This window comes from Pichia kudriavzevii, chromosome 3 (assembly GCF_003054445.1).
Source record: "Pichia kudriavzevii chromosome 3, complete sequence".
Taxonomy (NCBI): Eukaryota; Fungi; Ascomycota; class Pichiomycetes; order Pichiales; family Pichiaceae; genus Pichia; species Pichia kudriavzevii.
In genome coordinates this window covers 1,252,854-1,269,836 of record NC_042508.1, presented here as the reverse complement: position 1 = coordinate 1,269,836, position 16,983 = coordinate 1,252,854, and the positions used below count along the sequence as shown (strand labels likewise).

Genomic DNA, 16,983 nt, shown 5'->3' with positions numbered 1-16,983 from the left:
CAAAATAGACTCGGCTCGTCGGAGAATGGAATTTGGGTGAGGAAAAAAGGGGGCGGGGAACTCGGTGAACTCGGTGAGAGTCGGGAAGGGGGTCGCTGGTCGGAGGTCGGGAATTAGGAGCTGAGAAAGTGAAGATTGGTGGGGAGGAGGGCACAAAATATGGCCATGAATTGAACACAAGCCAAGCGGTTCATTTTATTACCATTATAGGCAGTCCCAATTCCACTTTACCTGTATCTATAGATACCCCAACTTTCGCCCCTTCCCCCTTTTCACTTCAGTAGCTGATCTCTCCCTACTATTGAACATGCCACCGGCGTATCCATATCCACATGTGTCTGCCCTGAAAAGATCCTCTATTGCTTCGGAGCGGCCGTATACCCACATCCACAAACATCCGCTCACGACATTTGACAACTCCTTCAACTCTCCAGACTCCTCAATGGATAGTCTCTCCAATTTCCAGCACTATTCCTACTATGACGAAAACTTGCCAGCTAAGCAAAAATACAGCAATGATTCATTTGCCGTATCTGAGGCACAGTTGTACAATTCTTGTTATACGTCTCCCTACCCGTTATATGCCTTAGATTGGTCACTGTCGGGGAAGGACCCCTCGACGGCAAAAATAGCATTATCTTCATATCGTGACGGCTCAACAAATAAACTGGAAATCTTATATGGCCATCAGACTCCAAATGTAAATAAAAATACAGATTCAAGTACAAGTGCAAACACAAACACAAATTCAAAAACAAGCACAAAAGCTAACTTTAATGAAGATACTAATCAAAACTTGAATCGATCGAAAAATGAAATCTCAAACGCTGATGTCGATTACAAATTTAGTAAGGCATATGAACAAAGCGTGAAGTATCCCATAACTAAATTACAATGGGATCCAAGTATGAGCTCGTCATCATGCTCTCCTCAGCTATTAGCAGCCACTTCAGAATGTTTAAGGATATATGAAATTACCGACAATAATGAACTACTTGAAAAATCGGCTCTAACAAATTCAAAAATTTTGGATATGAATCAGTTACCACCAATGACATCATTTGATTGGAATAGATATGATCCCCACTATCTTCTAACTTGTTCTATCGATACTACTTGCACTGCATGGAATTTAGTCAAAGAGACATTTGTAGCCAAATCTCAGTTGATTGCTCACGATAGTGAGGTTTATGATGTAAAATATATATCTGGTGACACCAATGTGTTTGCTAGTTGTTCTTCTGATGGGTCAGTTAGGTTGTTTGACTTGAGAAACTTGGAACAGTCTACAATTATCTATGAAAATACAGACTCAACTTCAAAACTTCTATCATCACCCACCAATACAAATGGCAGAAGCTTGCTTAGACTGTCAACGTCTAATTATAATGCAAACCAAATTGCAGTTATAGAACAGGATTCCAACACAATATCAGTATTAGATGTCAGAAATGTAGGAACACCCGTTTATAGGTTATCCCATCATTCTGCTCCTGTTAATTCAATATCGTGGCATCCTACAAGAAATCAACTACTTTCAGGCAGTGATGATTGCCAAGTCTTTATTTATGATTTTCATAAAGGCTCTGTAGTTGACAACTATAAACAAACTAACAAATCTCTACTTCCATCTTATAGGTTTCAGACTGATCTGGAAGTCAATTACGTCTGTTGGAACCCAACCGGTGATTGGGTCGGCATTAACAATGGTAAACATTTTCAAGCCTGTAAAGTGTAGCCGATATGTATTTGAGCCAAATTGCCAAAAGACAGGCTGTATAAATAAACGGAGAAATAGCAAACAAAATAATAAAAGAATTCAAAAAAGAAGTCAGCGAGGAAAGAAGTCCAGTTGAGTAAAGTCAAGTTGACTTCCCCACAAAAATGACTTCTGAGATTTTAGTTGACTTCATCTTGGACTCTGTCAGCAGGGATTTTATTTTGTGACTTGCTCCGTAGATGGAGTCAATTTTGATGGTTATTAGCACATTCCCCTTCTTGATAGGTGGATAAGTGGAAAAGTATTTATATCCTGGCAAATATCCACTTGCAGCATACGTAAAAAGTGTGACACAACGTATACTAATTAGTAAAACTTTGCAACATTTCATAATCTTCCGTTTGTCCTTTTGCAACTACTCCAAACCACAGTGTGAAAACTCCGAGTCTCTGGCTAGATTTTAAGTTTTCTCAATATGTATGTATATTTACACATATGTGTATATATTAAGAACTAATATATATATGCAATAACCCCTCTTAAGATTTTCCCGTTTTGCCTTTGATGCTAACAACCCCTCATTATTGACTCTAACTTAGAATAATGCTAAGATTACTGAAGAATTCACGTTTATCAAAATCTTCTTCAATTGCAATCTCATTGAGAAGATTCAACTCAAGCAAAGTTGATATTTCTAACGAGAAATACAGCAGTTTGTTTCAAGCTAATGATAAATTCGGTGATCTAGATACTTTCCCAAGAAGACATTTGGGACCAAATCCCAATGATGTTAAGACCATGCTTCATGATGTCAATTCCCAAAATTTCTCGGAGTTCATTAAGAATGTAATCCCAGATTCTGTTTATGTAGGTAGAAAATTAAAAGTTCAGCCCTTAAATGGCTATTCGGAAACTGAAATGATTGACAGGCTGAAACATTTAGCTTCCAAAAATAAAGTTTTAAGGTCTTATATTGGTAAAGGTTATTATGGTACAAAATTACCACTAGTTATTCAAAGAAATCTATTGGAGAATCCTGCATGGTATACTTCCTATACACCTTATCAAGCTGAAGTTTCTCAAGGTAGATTGGAGAGTCTACTTAATTATCAAACAGTTGTATCGGATCTGACTGGCTTGCCAATCGCCAATGCTTCTTTATTAGACGAAGGATCGTCGGCTGCAGAAGCGATGATTTTGTCATTTAACAATTCAAGAGGCAAAAAGAATATTTATTATGTTGATGTTAATATTCATGAACAAACTTATAGTGTTCTCAAGAGTAGAGCGAATACCCTCAACATTGAAATTAAGGCAGTTGATCTTTTTTCAAAGGAGGGCATTAGTGAATTGAAGGAGAATATCAGCCAAACTTGTGGTGTCTTAGTTTCCTACCCTCAGAGTAATGGTCAAATTCCAGAGATAACTAAATTACAAGCAATTTCCAATTTGGTACATGATAGTAAAGGCTTATTATCGGTAGCCTCTGACCTGTTGGCTTTAACCTTATTACATCCACCTTCCTCTTTTGGTGCAGACATCGTTCTTGGTTCATCTCAGAGATTTGGTGTACCAATGGGCTTTGGAGGCCCCCATGCTGCTTTCTTTGCGGTCACTAAACAATTGCAAAGAAGGATGCCGGGTAGATTGATTGGTATAACCAAAGATAGATTAAATAAACCAGCTTTGAGATTGGCCTTGCAAACTAGAGAACAACATATTAAAAGAGAAAAGGCCACATCAAATATCTGTACTGCACAAGCTTTATTGGCTAATATTGCTGCAAATTATGCAGTTTATCACGGTTTAGATGGTCTTAGAAATATTTCTAGCAAGATATATGGCTTGACAACCTTACTTGCACAAGAAATCAAGGAGAACAGTAATCATGAGATAATCAATAATTCATGGTTTGATACGTTATGTATCAAATTGAATGGTACTAATTCTGATGAATTAATGAAAAAAGCAGTTGAAGAATTTGGCATCAATTTGTTCAAAGTTAATGGATCTACTGTTCAATTATCATTTGACGAGACGGTTACAAAAAATGATTTAGTAGATTTGGTTGAACTATTTACTGGTGCAAAAAAAGATTCAAGTGATCTTTCTACTCTACCAGAATTTCCAAACGAATGGTTAAGAAAGGATGTTATCTTCACCAACCCGGTCTTCTCCAAGTATCGTTCGGAGACAGCAATGTTGAGATATCTCTACTCTTTACAACAAAAGGATATTTCGTTAGCTTCTTCAATGATCTCTTTGGGCTCTTGTACCATGAAACTAAATGCGACTGTTGAAATGATCCCAATTACTTGGCCTGAGTTCGCCAATCTTCACCCGTTTGTCCCAAGAGACCAAGCTAGAGGTTATATGGAATTGATCAGTGAATTGGAGGAAGATTTGGCTGACATCACTGGATTTGCTAAAACCACTTTAATGCCAAATTCAGGCGCACAGGGTGAATATACTGGTTTGTCTGTTATTAAGCAATATTTACATGTTATTAAAGGCGAAACCAACAGAAATATTGTTTTGATCCCGATTTCTGCTCATGGTACTAATCCAGCTTCGGCTTCAATGGCTGGATTCAAGGTTATCCCAATTAAATGTTTATCTAATGGTAATTTAGATTTAGTTGATCTAAAGAAACAAGCAGAAAAACATGCTGCTAACTTAGCCGCCATTATGGTTACTTATCCTTCAACTTATGGTCTGTTTGAACCAACTATAAAAGAAGCTTGTGAGATCATTCACCAACATGGTGGTCAGGTTTACCTCGATGGTGCTAATATGAACGCTCAAGTTGGTCTAACATCTCCAGGTGATTTAGGTGCTGACGTTTGTCATTTGAATTTACATAAAACTTTTGCCATTCCTCATGGTGGTGGTGGTCCAGGTGTAGGTCCAATTTGTGTTGCATCGCATTTAGCAGATTTATTGCCAAAACATCCGTTATGTGCCACCTCAAATGCTAACATTGAGAATGCAATCAATCCAGTTTCAAGTGCACCTTTTGGTTCTGCTTCAATTTTACCAATTCCTTATGCTTATATCAAGGGCTTAGGTGGCAATAATATCCCATATTCATCTGCAACTGCCATCCTCAATGCTAATTACATGATGTATAAATTAAAGGATGCTTATAAGATTATGTTTTTGGGTGAAAAGTCAGTTGATGGTTCTGCTGAAATTAAGTATTGTGCACATGAATTTATCATTGATTTAAGACCATTCAAATCTATCGGTATCGAAGCAATTGATGTTGCTAAAAGATTACAAGACTATGGCTTTCATGCTCCAACCATGTCGTTCCCAATCCCAGGTACTTTAATGGTTGAACCAACTGAATCTGAAGACAAGGCCGAATTGGATAGATTCATTGATTCAATGCTATCAATTAGGGAGGAAATCCGAGCAGTTGAAGAAGGTAAAAGTGATGGTGCTATCTTGAAAAACTCACCACATCCATTATCGGATTTGTTAGAGACTAGTGAGGATGAATGGTCAAAGAGGGGATATACTAGAGAACAAGCCGGTTTCCCATTGCCACATTTAAAGAACTTTAAGACATGGCCAACTGTTGCTAGAGTTGATGATACATATGGTGATCTAAACCTAATGTGTACATGTCCGACGGTGGAAGAAGTCGCAGAAATGAATATTTAAAATATGCGTTTCCGTTCAGTTAGAACTATTTAATTTGGTCTTTTTCTATTTTGTTACTGTCCCGTATTTTTGCCTTTTCTATCCAAAACTTTTTTATAGACTTAATTGAATTTATTTATCCCATTCTGTTGTCAACTTTACGATGTACTTATGATAATGAATATCGTCAAGTTTATTATAAAACAGTACAAAAAATAAATAGATTGTGATAGAAGGGAGACTAACACAAAAGAAGACATAAATAAATATTAATTTATATATTCAAGTCAAGCAATATATAAAAATAAGGGACAGAATGAATAAGAGAGAAAAAATATGGGAATATGAATAATTGGAGAAAATAGTGAATATGCAATATTCAATAGACTGATTTCAGTTTTAGATTTAAATGTTGTTCTTATTTTTTTTTTTCTATTTCACTTTCAAGAAAAAAAAATAATAACTTTTGGGTAATCGACTAACTTATCTATCAACTTCACCGAAGACCAAATCCATAGTACCAATAATAGCAACCGCATCAGGTAATAAATGACCTCTTGCAATATGATCAAATGCACCTAAATGTGAGAAACCAGGGGTTCTAATCTTACACTTATAAGGCCTTTCAGTGCCGTCCGAAATGACGTAAACACCCATTTCACCCTTTGGAGCTTCAATGACAGTATAAGTTTCACCTTGTGGCACTTGGTAACCCTTAGTGAAAAGCAAGAAATGATGGATCAAAGTTTCCATATCATTTTTCATTGCTTCCTTTGATGGTGGAGAGATTTTGAAGTCTTCAACCTTAACAGGACCTGCTGGCATATCATTGATACATTGTTCAATAATTCTAAGAGATTGTCTGAATTCAGCCATTCTAATCAAGTATCTGTCATAACAATCGCCGTTGGTACCAACTGGAATATCAAAATCAACCCTATCATACGCGTCATAAGGTTGAGCTTTTCTGATATCATAAGGGACACCGGAGCCTCTTAGCATGACACCGGATAAACCATAAGCTAAAGCATCTTCAGCAGTAACTATACCCACGTCGATAGTTCTTTGTTTCCAAATTCTGTTATCAGTTAGTAATTCTTCAACTTCATCAATTCTATCACCGAATTGAGTCGCCCACATGTAAATGTCATCCAGTAAACCAAAAGGAATATCTTGAGAAACACCACCTGGTCTGAAGTAGGCACTATGTAATCTAGCACCTGAGACTCTTTCATAGAATTCCATCAATTTTTCTCTTTCTTCGAAACCCCATAAGAAAGGAGTTAAAGCACCAACATCCATGGCATGAGATAAGACAGACATTAAGTGGTTTAAGATTCTTGTTATCTCACCAAATAGGGTTCTGATATACTTGGCTCTGATTGGGACTTCAACATTCAATAGTTTTTCAACAGCCAATGCGAAAACTTGTTCATTAGTCATCATAGAGACATAATCTAATCTATCAAAGTATGGTAGAGCTTGCATATAGGTTTTAGACTCAATCAACTTTTCAGTACCTCTATGCAAAAGACCAACATGGGGATCAGATCTAATAATTTCTTCACCGTGCAATTCCAAAATCAATCTTAAAACACCATGAGCAGCTGGATGTTGAGGACCAAAATTCAATGTGAAATGTCTAATTTTCGATTTCTTAACTTTATGATCTGGAGAATCTTCATTTGATAAGGTCCATGTTTCCAAGTCTTTTGCATCATTGATAAATTCTGAATAATTACCTAAAGCAGAGTTAATTTCCATATTGATTGTGGATTTAAAGCCATCGTCTTCACCAGGTTCACTGATTGATTCGTCACCTTTGTCACCTCTTTTCTTAATCATATAAAAATCATTATCATTAGCTTCTTGCTCAATTTTATGAAGCTTTGGCATTTGATTCAAGACATTGGAGGTGGATAAGTTTCTTTGATGGAATTGAGCCAATCTAGAAACGTTGTTGACTCTAGAAATATTTCTTAAACTGGATCTTAGACTTGATGAAAGCATGTTTGTTTTGTTGTACTTGCCTGACTTTTTCTACTTTCTAAAATGAATATATATTGACCTTGATTGATATTTCGTTAGACACTCAGGGTAATCTGTAATTAAGGCCACAGTTGGATTGAAAAACAGAACAGTTAATGAAAAGCCTGAAGAGAAGTGTAAGAAACTGGACGAAAAGCTCAGGAGGTCTCTATCCTTTTGGAAGTGTACTACTGTAGCCTTTGAAGAATGTGTATCCCCCCAACAAGCATGCTCCAAGTTCATGTCGAGGTTTCCATCCACTAGCAGTCGAGGAAAAAAAAATATTCTAGAGTCAATATAAAAATTAAAACCTTAGACGACGCGTCGATTTATGGCTTTTTGCCTCGAAATATAAATTTGGAACGGTTAGTGGCACGTGTGGGGATTGGCAGATTTACACGGTTCATCAAGGGCGGAAAGATTGGTATAGTATTTTTTGCCATATTCTACGCTGGGAGAAGTTACACGAGGCTTCTCTGTCACTAAACCATCTTTATATAGTACAGTTGGTAAATTTAACCTGTTTCTAAGTGACTTTTGTTATGGAGTTAAGAGTAGAGGAAATCCGAAGATGGTAGTCATTCCTTAACTACATAGATATAAGACCATGTAAAATAGAAGAACAAGGAGAAAAAAAAATAAAGGCGAGCTCGGAGAAGGAAAAGGAGTGCGAGTATAAAACGAAGATGGATTCCACCAAATTGGAATTTGCCACGCTGCAGTTGGCCTTTGATAATTCCGCATATTATACACAAACCAAACCAGTGTTTGCACGTAAATAACACATTTATTATACATATTTACAATGGCTAGATCATCATCCAGAAGACCAGCACCAGCATCCAACTCCCGTTCTATTTTTGGTGGTAAAACCCAAGCCAGACCAGCTTCCACCATGTCAGCACCTGCAGCTGCAGCACCAGCTTACAGATCTCCAGCACAAGCAGCGGCTCCAGCAGCGGCTCCAGTGTCTGCTCCGGCACAAGCGGCTCCACAACAACCAGGTATGTTTGCACAGATGGCAACCACGGCTGCAGGTGTTGCAGTTGGTTCTGCCGTTGGTCACACCTTAGGAGCAGGTCTGACTTCTATGTTCTCTGGTTCTGGTTCAAACGAAGCAGCACAACAACAACAACAGGCTGTACCAGCAGCTCAATCCCAAGTCACTCAACAACAAGCCACTCCAGCTTGTGATGCAGATGCAAGAAACTTCACTAGATGTATTGAAGAATCCAATGGTAACTATCAAGCTTGTGACTTTTATCTACAACAATTAAAGGCTTGTCAACAAGCTGCACAACAATACTAATTTTGGAAAACATGAAGACTGAAAAACAAGAAAATAAAATTTGATATTTTTTTTATTTTGTTTCATCCATAATTGTGCACAGATTGTATACACTGCTACTTAATAGAATACACATATACTTGATTCCATCTGCTACTAGTTACTTTAATCTTTTTTTTATTTTTTTTTTTAGTTGAATAGAGAAAAAAAGTATGTGTAATGCATATTTTATATAATGAGGAGAATTTCCTGTTTCTTGTATAAAGTTAATCAACAAATTTATTCACAAGCGTCATCCCAAAGAAATGGTACTTCTTCATATCTGTATGCGGGAAATGATTTTTTTTTCACAATTTTATAAAGAGTGGTATGTAATGCAATTATTAAAAGAGCTCTATGTATTCAGAAGAGAAGAAAAAAAGCAATGTAAAATCGGGTGTATGGTAGAATTGAATTATAACTTTCTCATATACCAATCTGAAGATCAATTCAGTCAGTATTCATACCGTTTTGAACTAACATATCCAAGACCATAGAAGGAGGTCTATTTTTTTTGCCTGGTTTTTCTTTACGTGTAACAGCTGAACTACCTTCTGATGCTGTGGAAGGTGTAGACGGACTTTGGTTAACGCTTACTAAACTCTGGTTCACCAGCTTGTGGACCTGCCCAAAATCAACAGATGGACTTTTAGCATGTGGAAATTTGCCGGTATGATCATTGTCAATTGGTGAATTAAACAACATACTTATCGATTGGGTTTTACGTCTTGAAGGTGGAGCAACATGGGTTGTAGAATTATTATTGGAATCAGGTGTCTGGTTCACTGTTGAGTCCAATAGGTCGATATAGGACATTCTTTTCGTAGCAAGCTGTGGATCTTCATTTTTCTCCGAAGAGTCATTTATAAGTTCATTGATCGGTGAAATAAATGATTCTCTTCTCTTTGGATTGTAATTTTGATATCTGTATGCATTTCTTAAGTTGCGACCTGGTTGTGATGTATAGTTATTGACGTCTTCTCGAGTCTCAGAACCTCTGGATGATGTGGAAGGATTCGTGGAATGCGAGTAAGTAGATCTAGTGCCTGAACTTGGAGAATCGGTACCATAACTTGATTTCTTTTCATCGAAGAACGCAGAATCATAGTGAAGAACACTACTACTGCTATCATAATAGTTACCAGCATATATATCATCATATTTTGTCGCCAGTTCAGCGGCTTTCCGATTCTTTAGGAAGAACCAGAATTTCGCAATAATGAAAAAGACAAAAAGAGCAATTAGAATTGTGCCAACAGCAATGAAGACTGTGCCATCCTTATCATCCGAATGTACTATGTATGGATCATATGAAGTAGGAATAGAGGCCTTGAAAGCATAGGAGGTACTAGACGTGATTGTACTAGCCGTGGTTTTACTTGATGTGGTGAGGCTTGATTTCATCTTTATACTTTCTGAAACGAATGAATAGTAATCTGTACCTTAATACGTGATTAATTGATGAATTTGTTGGCTGGATAACTAACAGGTTAGGTCTCACTATTAACGAAAGGCTGGTTTTTCTGAACGTAAGCTGGAATATAAAAAGAGGACTGGTGTTGTACAAGGAAAAAGAAAGAGGAAAACTTCCTCCACTCCAGATTGGAGAAAAGGTTGCTTCTTCCAGTAAGTTCTGCAAGAAGCGTTAAATATAGTAACCCCCTTTATAGAATAAAACACAACACGGTCCCTGAAATAATGACAGGTAAATAAATGTGCAGCTAGTTCCCTAATCGGGTAAATCTGGAACGCGAAACGCGTTTCTAGCGGCTGAAAGAGCGCGTCTATTTTGATTTCTGCCACGCGTTCAAAGAAAAAAACAAAAAATACGGTGAAAAATAAACGTTAATAATACCATATACGGCATCTTCACTACACAAAACAGGTCAGGGAATAGTAGTAAGGTAAGTCAATCAGAATCTCCAATTCTCATCTGCTGACTCGATTGCCCATGCAAACTTGTCTCGTAGAGTCTTGGTGAATAATTTTTCAATTGGGACATTGAACTTTTTGGCAAACATAACAGTGAGACGAGGATCAATATAGTTCATCTTGGACGTACCTAATGAAACAGTGGAGTTTTCCTCCTTGTCCTTTAATTGTAAACTTGTGTTCTTGATCCTCTCCTCAAGCTTGTCTACTTGAGTCTTCAGTTTCTCCATAGTATACGAACTCTTCTCCTCGTATTTCTGTTTCTTTGCCTCAGCCTTATACTGCTTGACTATCTCCTTGGTTTTCTCCAAACGCTTCTTGTGGTCCTCCTTGATCTCTGCCATCTTCACCTTGTAGTCCTCAGCAGGCATTTCTTTCCTCTCGTAGCCGAGCCTCTCCTTGTCTTTCTCAAATTTCTTTTGGACTTTGTCAAGCTCCCTCTCCGACCAACGCGTAACAATCTCCTGCTCCTTTTCTTTTGTTAAATCTGCAACTTCGGCAAAATAGCTCATTTCCTTTTTTTTCAACGTCTTATCCAGTTGTAACATTAGACGCTTTAGTTTGATCTTCTGCCACATCATTTCCTCAATTCTCTCATTGATCTTTTGGACACCTGCTTGGTGAGCTTTAGGAATTGTACGCTGATGATTACACAAAATAGCAACCTCTCTATTAGCAGCGTTAAAAGCAACCACTTTTTCGTTGACAGTTCCTTCGTTAGGTATATTATCAATTTGATCTTGCATAGTTTTAGAAGCATTATATGTTCTAAACACTTTGGCTGTCAAGCCAGGCATAAAATCCTGGAAATAAGTGTTCAGTATACCTGGATTGAGCCTGTCAAATAAGTCATCACCAGGTTTCTTTGGGTCTTTTTTGAAAATTTTCAAGTTCTTAAACACTTGTTGGTCAACTTGAACTTCCTGGTAAAATCTGATGGAATCTTTACCTAAGAAATCAAAAATAACAGTGTTTGGAGGTTTAAGGAAAATATGCTCAAACCTTAATGAACAACAACCAACAGTATCGGCCTCATCATCACGTTTTTCTCCACCTGCTCTTAATGCGAAAATATCAATCAAATATGTAGCAGTTGCAATTTGCCTATCAATCATCATGTTGCTCTTCAACTTACTTCTATAATCATCCCTTATTTTATCTATATGCTTTTTCAGCTCCCTCGCTTTTTCAAACTTTTTGAAGTCTGACATGCCTTTGAAAGATGAATTTTGAGAAAATCTAACATATTTGACATTACCCATGATATTTTCCTTCCACATTGCTAACCAAGTAACAGTATTATCGTGTTTGATCTCGCCCCATTGCGTACCTTCTGGGGGTGCTGGAATTGGTGCATCTTTACCCAGATTCAGTGTAATATCTTCAGGTCTGACACGTCTCTTCAATGCACCGGTTTTAGGATGTGCACCACGACCACGAAATAATCCCGGAGGCTCAATACGAAAATTTCCAACTTGTTCTTTCCTGCCATTCAATAGACAATACTTGTACTTTTCTTCAGCCTTCTCTTTCTCCTCCTTTAATCTTTTCTTTTCCTTAGGGGGTAAAGCTCTCCTTTCTTCTCTCTTTGCATTGTAGTATTCAAATATTTTGGAGAAGTCACATTTTTCAAAGTTTTCAATATCAGCTTCTGCGCATCCACCGCTTTCTTCCAATACCTTCTTGAAATCTCTAAAGAAGTTGGCTTGGAATGTCGGATTTTTTGCATGGTCGGATTCTAACAAAGCCCCAAAAAATCCTGCAACTTCTTCTGCTTCTAGTGGTAGAGTAACAGGTCTACCATCGTAATACAATTTGACGTTTTTCGGCAACGGTTCATACTCCGGTGGGAATATGACACCATTGTGCTCCAAAGTTTCCCATTTGACTTCACCATCCAAATCATCAGGATTTTCCCACCACTTAAAAGACTGATCATCATCAAACCCATTCTGGTCCTCCTCTCCGTCCTCCTCCTTTTTCACGCCAAGAGTTTTCTCCTCATGTGCACCTTCCTGCTTGACTTCAGTCTTTACTTCTTTGGCTCTTTTACTTGAAGCCTTCGTTGATTTTTCTTTCTTCACTCTTTTGGTTGTCCCATTACTTTTCTCTGATTGTTTCCTTTTTGTAGGTTTGTAATCTTCCTTTTTTATTTCAGCTTCAGTCATGGCCTGCTGAAATACCCACAATGTCACGGCCCCAGAAAAATAAAACAGAAACTTCAAAACATGTTGAATACAAATCCATGCCAAAACATTTTTTTTCCTCATCACATGCTAATATTCTTGGGTAAGTCCCAAAAAAAAAAAAAGAAAAAATCCCTGCACCTCGCATAAATACTCTCACCAGGGAAAAATATAGAGGTACATAAAATAACTTTGGCAATCCATAATCAAAGCATAACTGTAGTTAAAAGTAGAAGGTGCGTCTGAAAAGGAAACATTTAGTCATGGCAGGACATGTTAGTTGGTTTCGAAGTTCAGGTATAAATGAGGTTGGGGAGCTGGACTTCGTAGGTGCACCCTCTGAAAAGCACAACATAAATACAAGGAAACCCTGGTTTTCGGTTTGATCTGAATTCGTAAAAGAGACGGTTTCTTTTCTTGCAATTTCACTACTAGGATGTAGAAGACGCAGAGGATAAAAAAATATTGTTTACTTTGACAACTGTGGATATGTCGGAATTAATTTAGTTTAGATGAAAGTCAAGAAAACTTTTTTCCTAATGCATATTCGCTCAAACAATGAAAACTCAAATACTTGTGCACTTAGTAGATCCTTCCGGTACTGAAGATTCCGCAAAACTAACATCAGAAAGATCACTCCACGAAGATGCTTTACGGAAAAGAAATAAAGGTATAAAGTCAACTTTGGAATGTAGGGAAAGAGCCCAAGATTCACATTGCCCCAACTATATTTAACCATACGTTGTTCTTTTCAGTCGTTGCTTAACGACCGAGTAAACCACCACGTAGTTTTTAAACTGCTGCTTATAAACAGCCAGTTAGACACATGGCTCATAAATTTTTTTTTAAGAGAATACATCAACTTACTGGCAACAATTACAAATATTGCATATTTAGAGTTTCAATTTGAATTTTAATAGCAATGACAATAACAATCACAATTTAATTTTCTTGGCGAATGCACCACAAATGTATGTCTTAACACAGTTACATCTCGAATTGAACAAGAAGAATAGAAGTAGGAAGAGCTACTATTCTTGTTGAATTGAGAAAAGCCGTGTCTAGCTTGAGTTAGATGAGCAAGGCTTGAACGAATATACACGGTACGGTGATGTGAAACTACCAGTTTAGTATATTCCAAAATAACAATCTAAAAAAAAATGAGATACATAGCACGGCGATCCCACACTTACACTTTTCACGAGTGATATAACATTAAAACAGTAGAGTTTCACCTTCTCTAGAGAAGGAAAACAATTAAAAAGGGAAAATTCCCGCATTCGGAAAAGCGTAAACAGAGCGAAAACTTGCCCAATTGGGCGCCAACTGTAAACATTCCCCATTGTGGAAATTTGAAGTTCCAATGTGGAAAAAGGAAAACACCATTTTTGATCTGTGGTTTGGCTGCCATCTCTACAGATAATTAGGAACCTTTACCATATTATACAGTCTGCTTCCTTCTTTTTCAAAAAAGAACATTCTTACTCCTGCATTTAGCATCTTTTCCTCTTAGTTAAAATTAACTACAGCTTTTAAAATAAAAAAGTCTTGATAGTTTGGTTTGAAACATAAAAACTTGCAGTTTGAAAAATAAAAATAAAACTGGAATATAACGTTTATATCTTAAGAGATAAATTCGAAACACTCAGTTTACTCTTTATATAAGCCACTTTCAAGCTAATAACAGCATACTTCAAACTCAAGTTCCTCAAATATTCAATTAGATCTTACTTAGGTCATTATTCTACCGGTTTCTTCACTCTTATTTTGTTTTAAGTTTTGTTCTGCTAATTTTCTTGTGAGCTATCATATTACCAATCTAGGATTTGCATTTAACTATAATTAGTTTATCATGAGTACAAATAGACATCTGCAGCCCTTAAATAATGCTCAGTTGAATAGAACCAACATTCCACCCTTGAACAAAACCCCGATTAAGGGATCTATCACTAAACCTGATGCCAACAAAAAGAAAAAGAGAGAGAAATTGAGCTCCCTTTGTAAAACACCACCCAGTGTTGTTAAAAACAGACATGGAAGAGGTTATAGAAGAGGCCACTTTTTAGGAGAAGGAGGATTTGCTCGTTGTTTCCAAATGAAAGACGATACGGGCCGAGTATTTGCGGCAAAAACTGTTGCTAAGGCTTCAATCAAGAATGAAAAAACTAAAACAAAATTATTAAGTGAAATTAAGATTCATAAGTCAATGTCACATCCGAATATTGTGGAATTTATCGATTGCTTTGAAGATGACGTTAACGTTTATATCTTGCTAGAAATTTGTCCCCATCAATCACTGATGGATTTGTTGAAGACTAGAAAAGTTATAACTGAATCTGAAGCAAGATTTTTCATGGTTCAGACCATCGGTGCCGTTAAATATTTGCACAGAAGAAAAGTTGTGCACAGAGATCTGAAGTTGGGTAATATTTTCTTTGATCCTCAGATGAACTTGAAAATAGGAGACTTTGGTCTTGCAACTATCATCAATTCCTCCCATCCAAGAAGATACACAATCTGTGGAACCCCTAACTACATTGCACCTGAGGTTTTGGGGGGTAAGGAAGTCGGACATGGATTTGAAGTCGATATTTGGGCAATTGGTATCATGCTATATGCTATGCTTTTTGGAAAACCACCTTTCCAAGCTAAGGATGTTAACGTTATCTATGAAAGAATTAAAACCAATGACTTCAAATTTCCACCCGAATCTCTCGTCTCTCTGGAGGCCAGAAAATTAATCACTGATATGCTTGCTACTGATCCTTATCAGAGGCCTACCCTGGATCAAGTTTTAGAATACGATTGGTTTAAATGTGGATCATTTCCATCTCATATCACCACAGAAAGTTTAACACAAAAACCAAAACATCTTGCATTTATTACTAAAGAAGAGTCCATGATTAATTTTGCCAACTGCAAACAAATGGTTGGTATCAATGACGTTCCAAAACATCCAGTGGAAATCTTGAAGACTGATCTAGAAAGTGAGCGTCCAAGAGCCTTATTACCACACTCATTATCACCAGATAATACTAAGAACAAATATAAAGAAGTTTCCCCAGTCAGTGTAAAACCATACAAGTCTAAAGTTTCTAATCAATTATCAAGAGCAAAATATGATAATAAGATGGTCGCAATGTTAAATGACTCGTTATCTGTCACGCTTGATAATATCAAGAAAATCGAGTTAGGACAATTGCATCCGCAATCAGAATTTATGCAACGACCATGCCTGGTTAGTAAGTGGGTTGATTACTCTAACAAACATGGGTTTGCATATCAATTATCCACCGGGTCTATTGGAGTTTTGTTCACTGAAGGTCACACAGTTTTGAAGTTCCATGAAGGAAATGACATATACTTAATTCAACCAGATGAAACGAGTGGATGGAAAGTCGATCAATTTGAAAGAGAACAGATTCCGAACAGCTTAGCCAACGAGATGCAAGTGATTGATTTTTTTGATAAATATATGACAGCTCATTTATCCGATGTCTCAAATGGAACATCAAACAATCAGAGTGGAGGGATATTTCTAAGAAGGTATACTCGTGATGACAACGGTATAATGTTTGAATTGAGTAATGGTAGCTATCAATTCAATTTCAAAGACCATCATAAAATAGTTATTTCTGATTATGGGTATAATATCACCCACATTACGCCAAACAAAGAAATAGAAACATTGCCATTAGAGTATGTTCTGAAAAACCAAAATTTTTATGAAACGCCAGATGATTACTTCACAGTCAAATTCAATTTCATGAAACATGCCTTGAGAGAAAAGCTCTCAATCTAGAATAAGATACTTCCTCATCCAACCCAAAGATGAATTGATACCTGCTCTTTATTTTCTCTACCAAATTCTCAATGGTTCCACCTTAAACCAATTTTTTGGTCTGTCTCATTTCAGTTTCCTTGTTTTTCTTTTTTCTCCGCTCATTACGCTTTTATTACCGTTCTGTTTTCAGGATTATATGATGGCCGTTTTTTTGTCTCACCAATGAATCTAGGGATCACATTCTTCAAAATACCATACTAGAATAATAGACACATACACAGCTTAAACTATCTGGTTGAATGATGCACCAGAATATAGAAAAATGAAGTTTTAGCTTTTACTTGTACTTCAAAAGTCA

At 36.9% G+C, this 16,983-nt stretch overlaps 7 protein-coding genes across 7 annotated transcripts; 4 read left to right on the top strand and 3 right to left on the bottom strand.

Moving 5' to 3' along the window:
- Nucleotides 1-307: 307 nt before the first annotated feature.
- On the top strand, nt 308-1,738 carry C5L36_0C05870 (uncharacterized protein; the record flags this gene model as incomplete). Its single annotated transcript, XM_029466278.1, has 1 exon — nt 308-1,738. The coding sequence occupies one exon, from the start codon at nt 308-310 to the stop codon at nt 1,736-1,738; it is 1,431 nt and encodes a 476-aa protein (XP_029322138.1).
- A 585-nt stretch (nt 1,739-2,323) lies between these two features.
- Nucleotides 2,324-5,389, top strand: C5L36_0C05860 (uncharacterized protein; the record flags this gene model as incomplete). Its single annotated transcript, XM_029466277.1, has 1 exon — nt 2,324-5,389. The coding sequence occupies one exon, from the start codon at nt 2,324-2,326 to the stop codon at nt 5,387-5,389; it is 3,066 nt and encodes a 1,021-aa protein (XP_029322137.1).
- Nucleotides 5,390-5,851: 462 nt separating this feature from the next.
- C5L36_0C05850 (uncharacterized protein) lies at nt 5,852-7,378 on the bottom strand (the record flags this gene model as incomplete). The annotated part of the gene is made up of 1 exon (XM_029466276.1): nt 5,852-7,378. One exon carries the CDS (start codon nt 7,376-7,378, stop codon nt 5,852-5,854), a length of 1,527 nt encoding a protein of 508 aa, XP_029322136.1.
- An 823-nt stretch (nt 7,379-8,201) lies between these two features.
- C5L36_0C05840 (uncharacterized protein) lies at nt 8,202-8,705 on the top strand (the record flags this gene model as incomplete). Its single annotated transcript, XM_029466275.1, has 1 exon — nt 8,202-8,705. One exon carries the CDS (start codon nt 8,202-8,204, stop codon nt 8,703-8,705), a length of 504 nt encoding a protein of 167 aa, XP_029322135.1.
- Nucleotides 8,706-9,173: 468 nt separating this feature from the next.
- C5L36_0C05830 (uncharacterized protein) lies at nt 9,174-10,127 on the bottom strand (the record flags this gene model as incomplete). Its single annotated transcript, XM_029466274.1, has 1 exon — nt 9,174-10,127. One exon carries the CDS (start codon nt 10,125-10,127, stop codon nt 9,174-9,176), a length of 954 nt encoding a protein of 317 aa, XP_029322134.1.
- A 509-nt stretch (nt 10,128-10,636) lies between these two features.
- On the bottom strand, nt 10,637-12,925 carry C5L36_0C05820 (uncharacterized protein; the record flags this gene model as incomplete). The annotated part of the gene is made up of 1 exon (XM_029466273.1): nt 10,637-12,925. The coding sequence occupies one exon, from the start codon at nt 12,923-12,925 to the stop codon at nt 10,637-10,639; it is 2,289 nt and encodes a 762-aa protein (XP_029322133.1).
- A 1,768-nt stretch (nt 12,926-14,693) lies between these two features.
- C5L36_0C05810 (uncharacterized protein) lies at nt 14,694-16,643 on the top strand (the record flags this gene model as incomplete). Its single annotated transcript, XM_029466272.1, has 1 exon — nt 14,694-16,643. The coding sequence occupies one exon, from the start codon at nt 14,694-14,696 to the stop codon at nt 16,641-16,643; it is 1,950 nt and encodes a 649-aa protein (XP_029322132.1).
- Between the last annotated feature and the right edge of the window lie 340 nt (nt 16,644-16,983).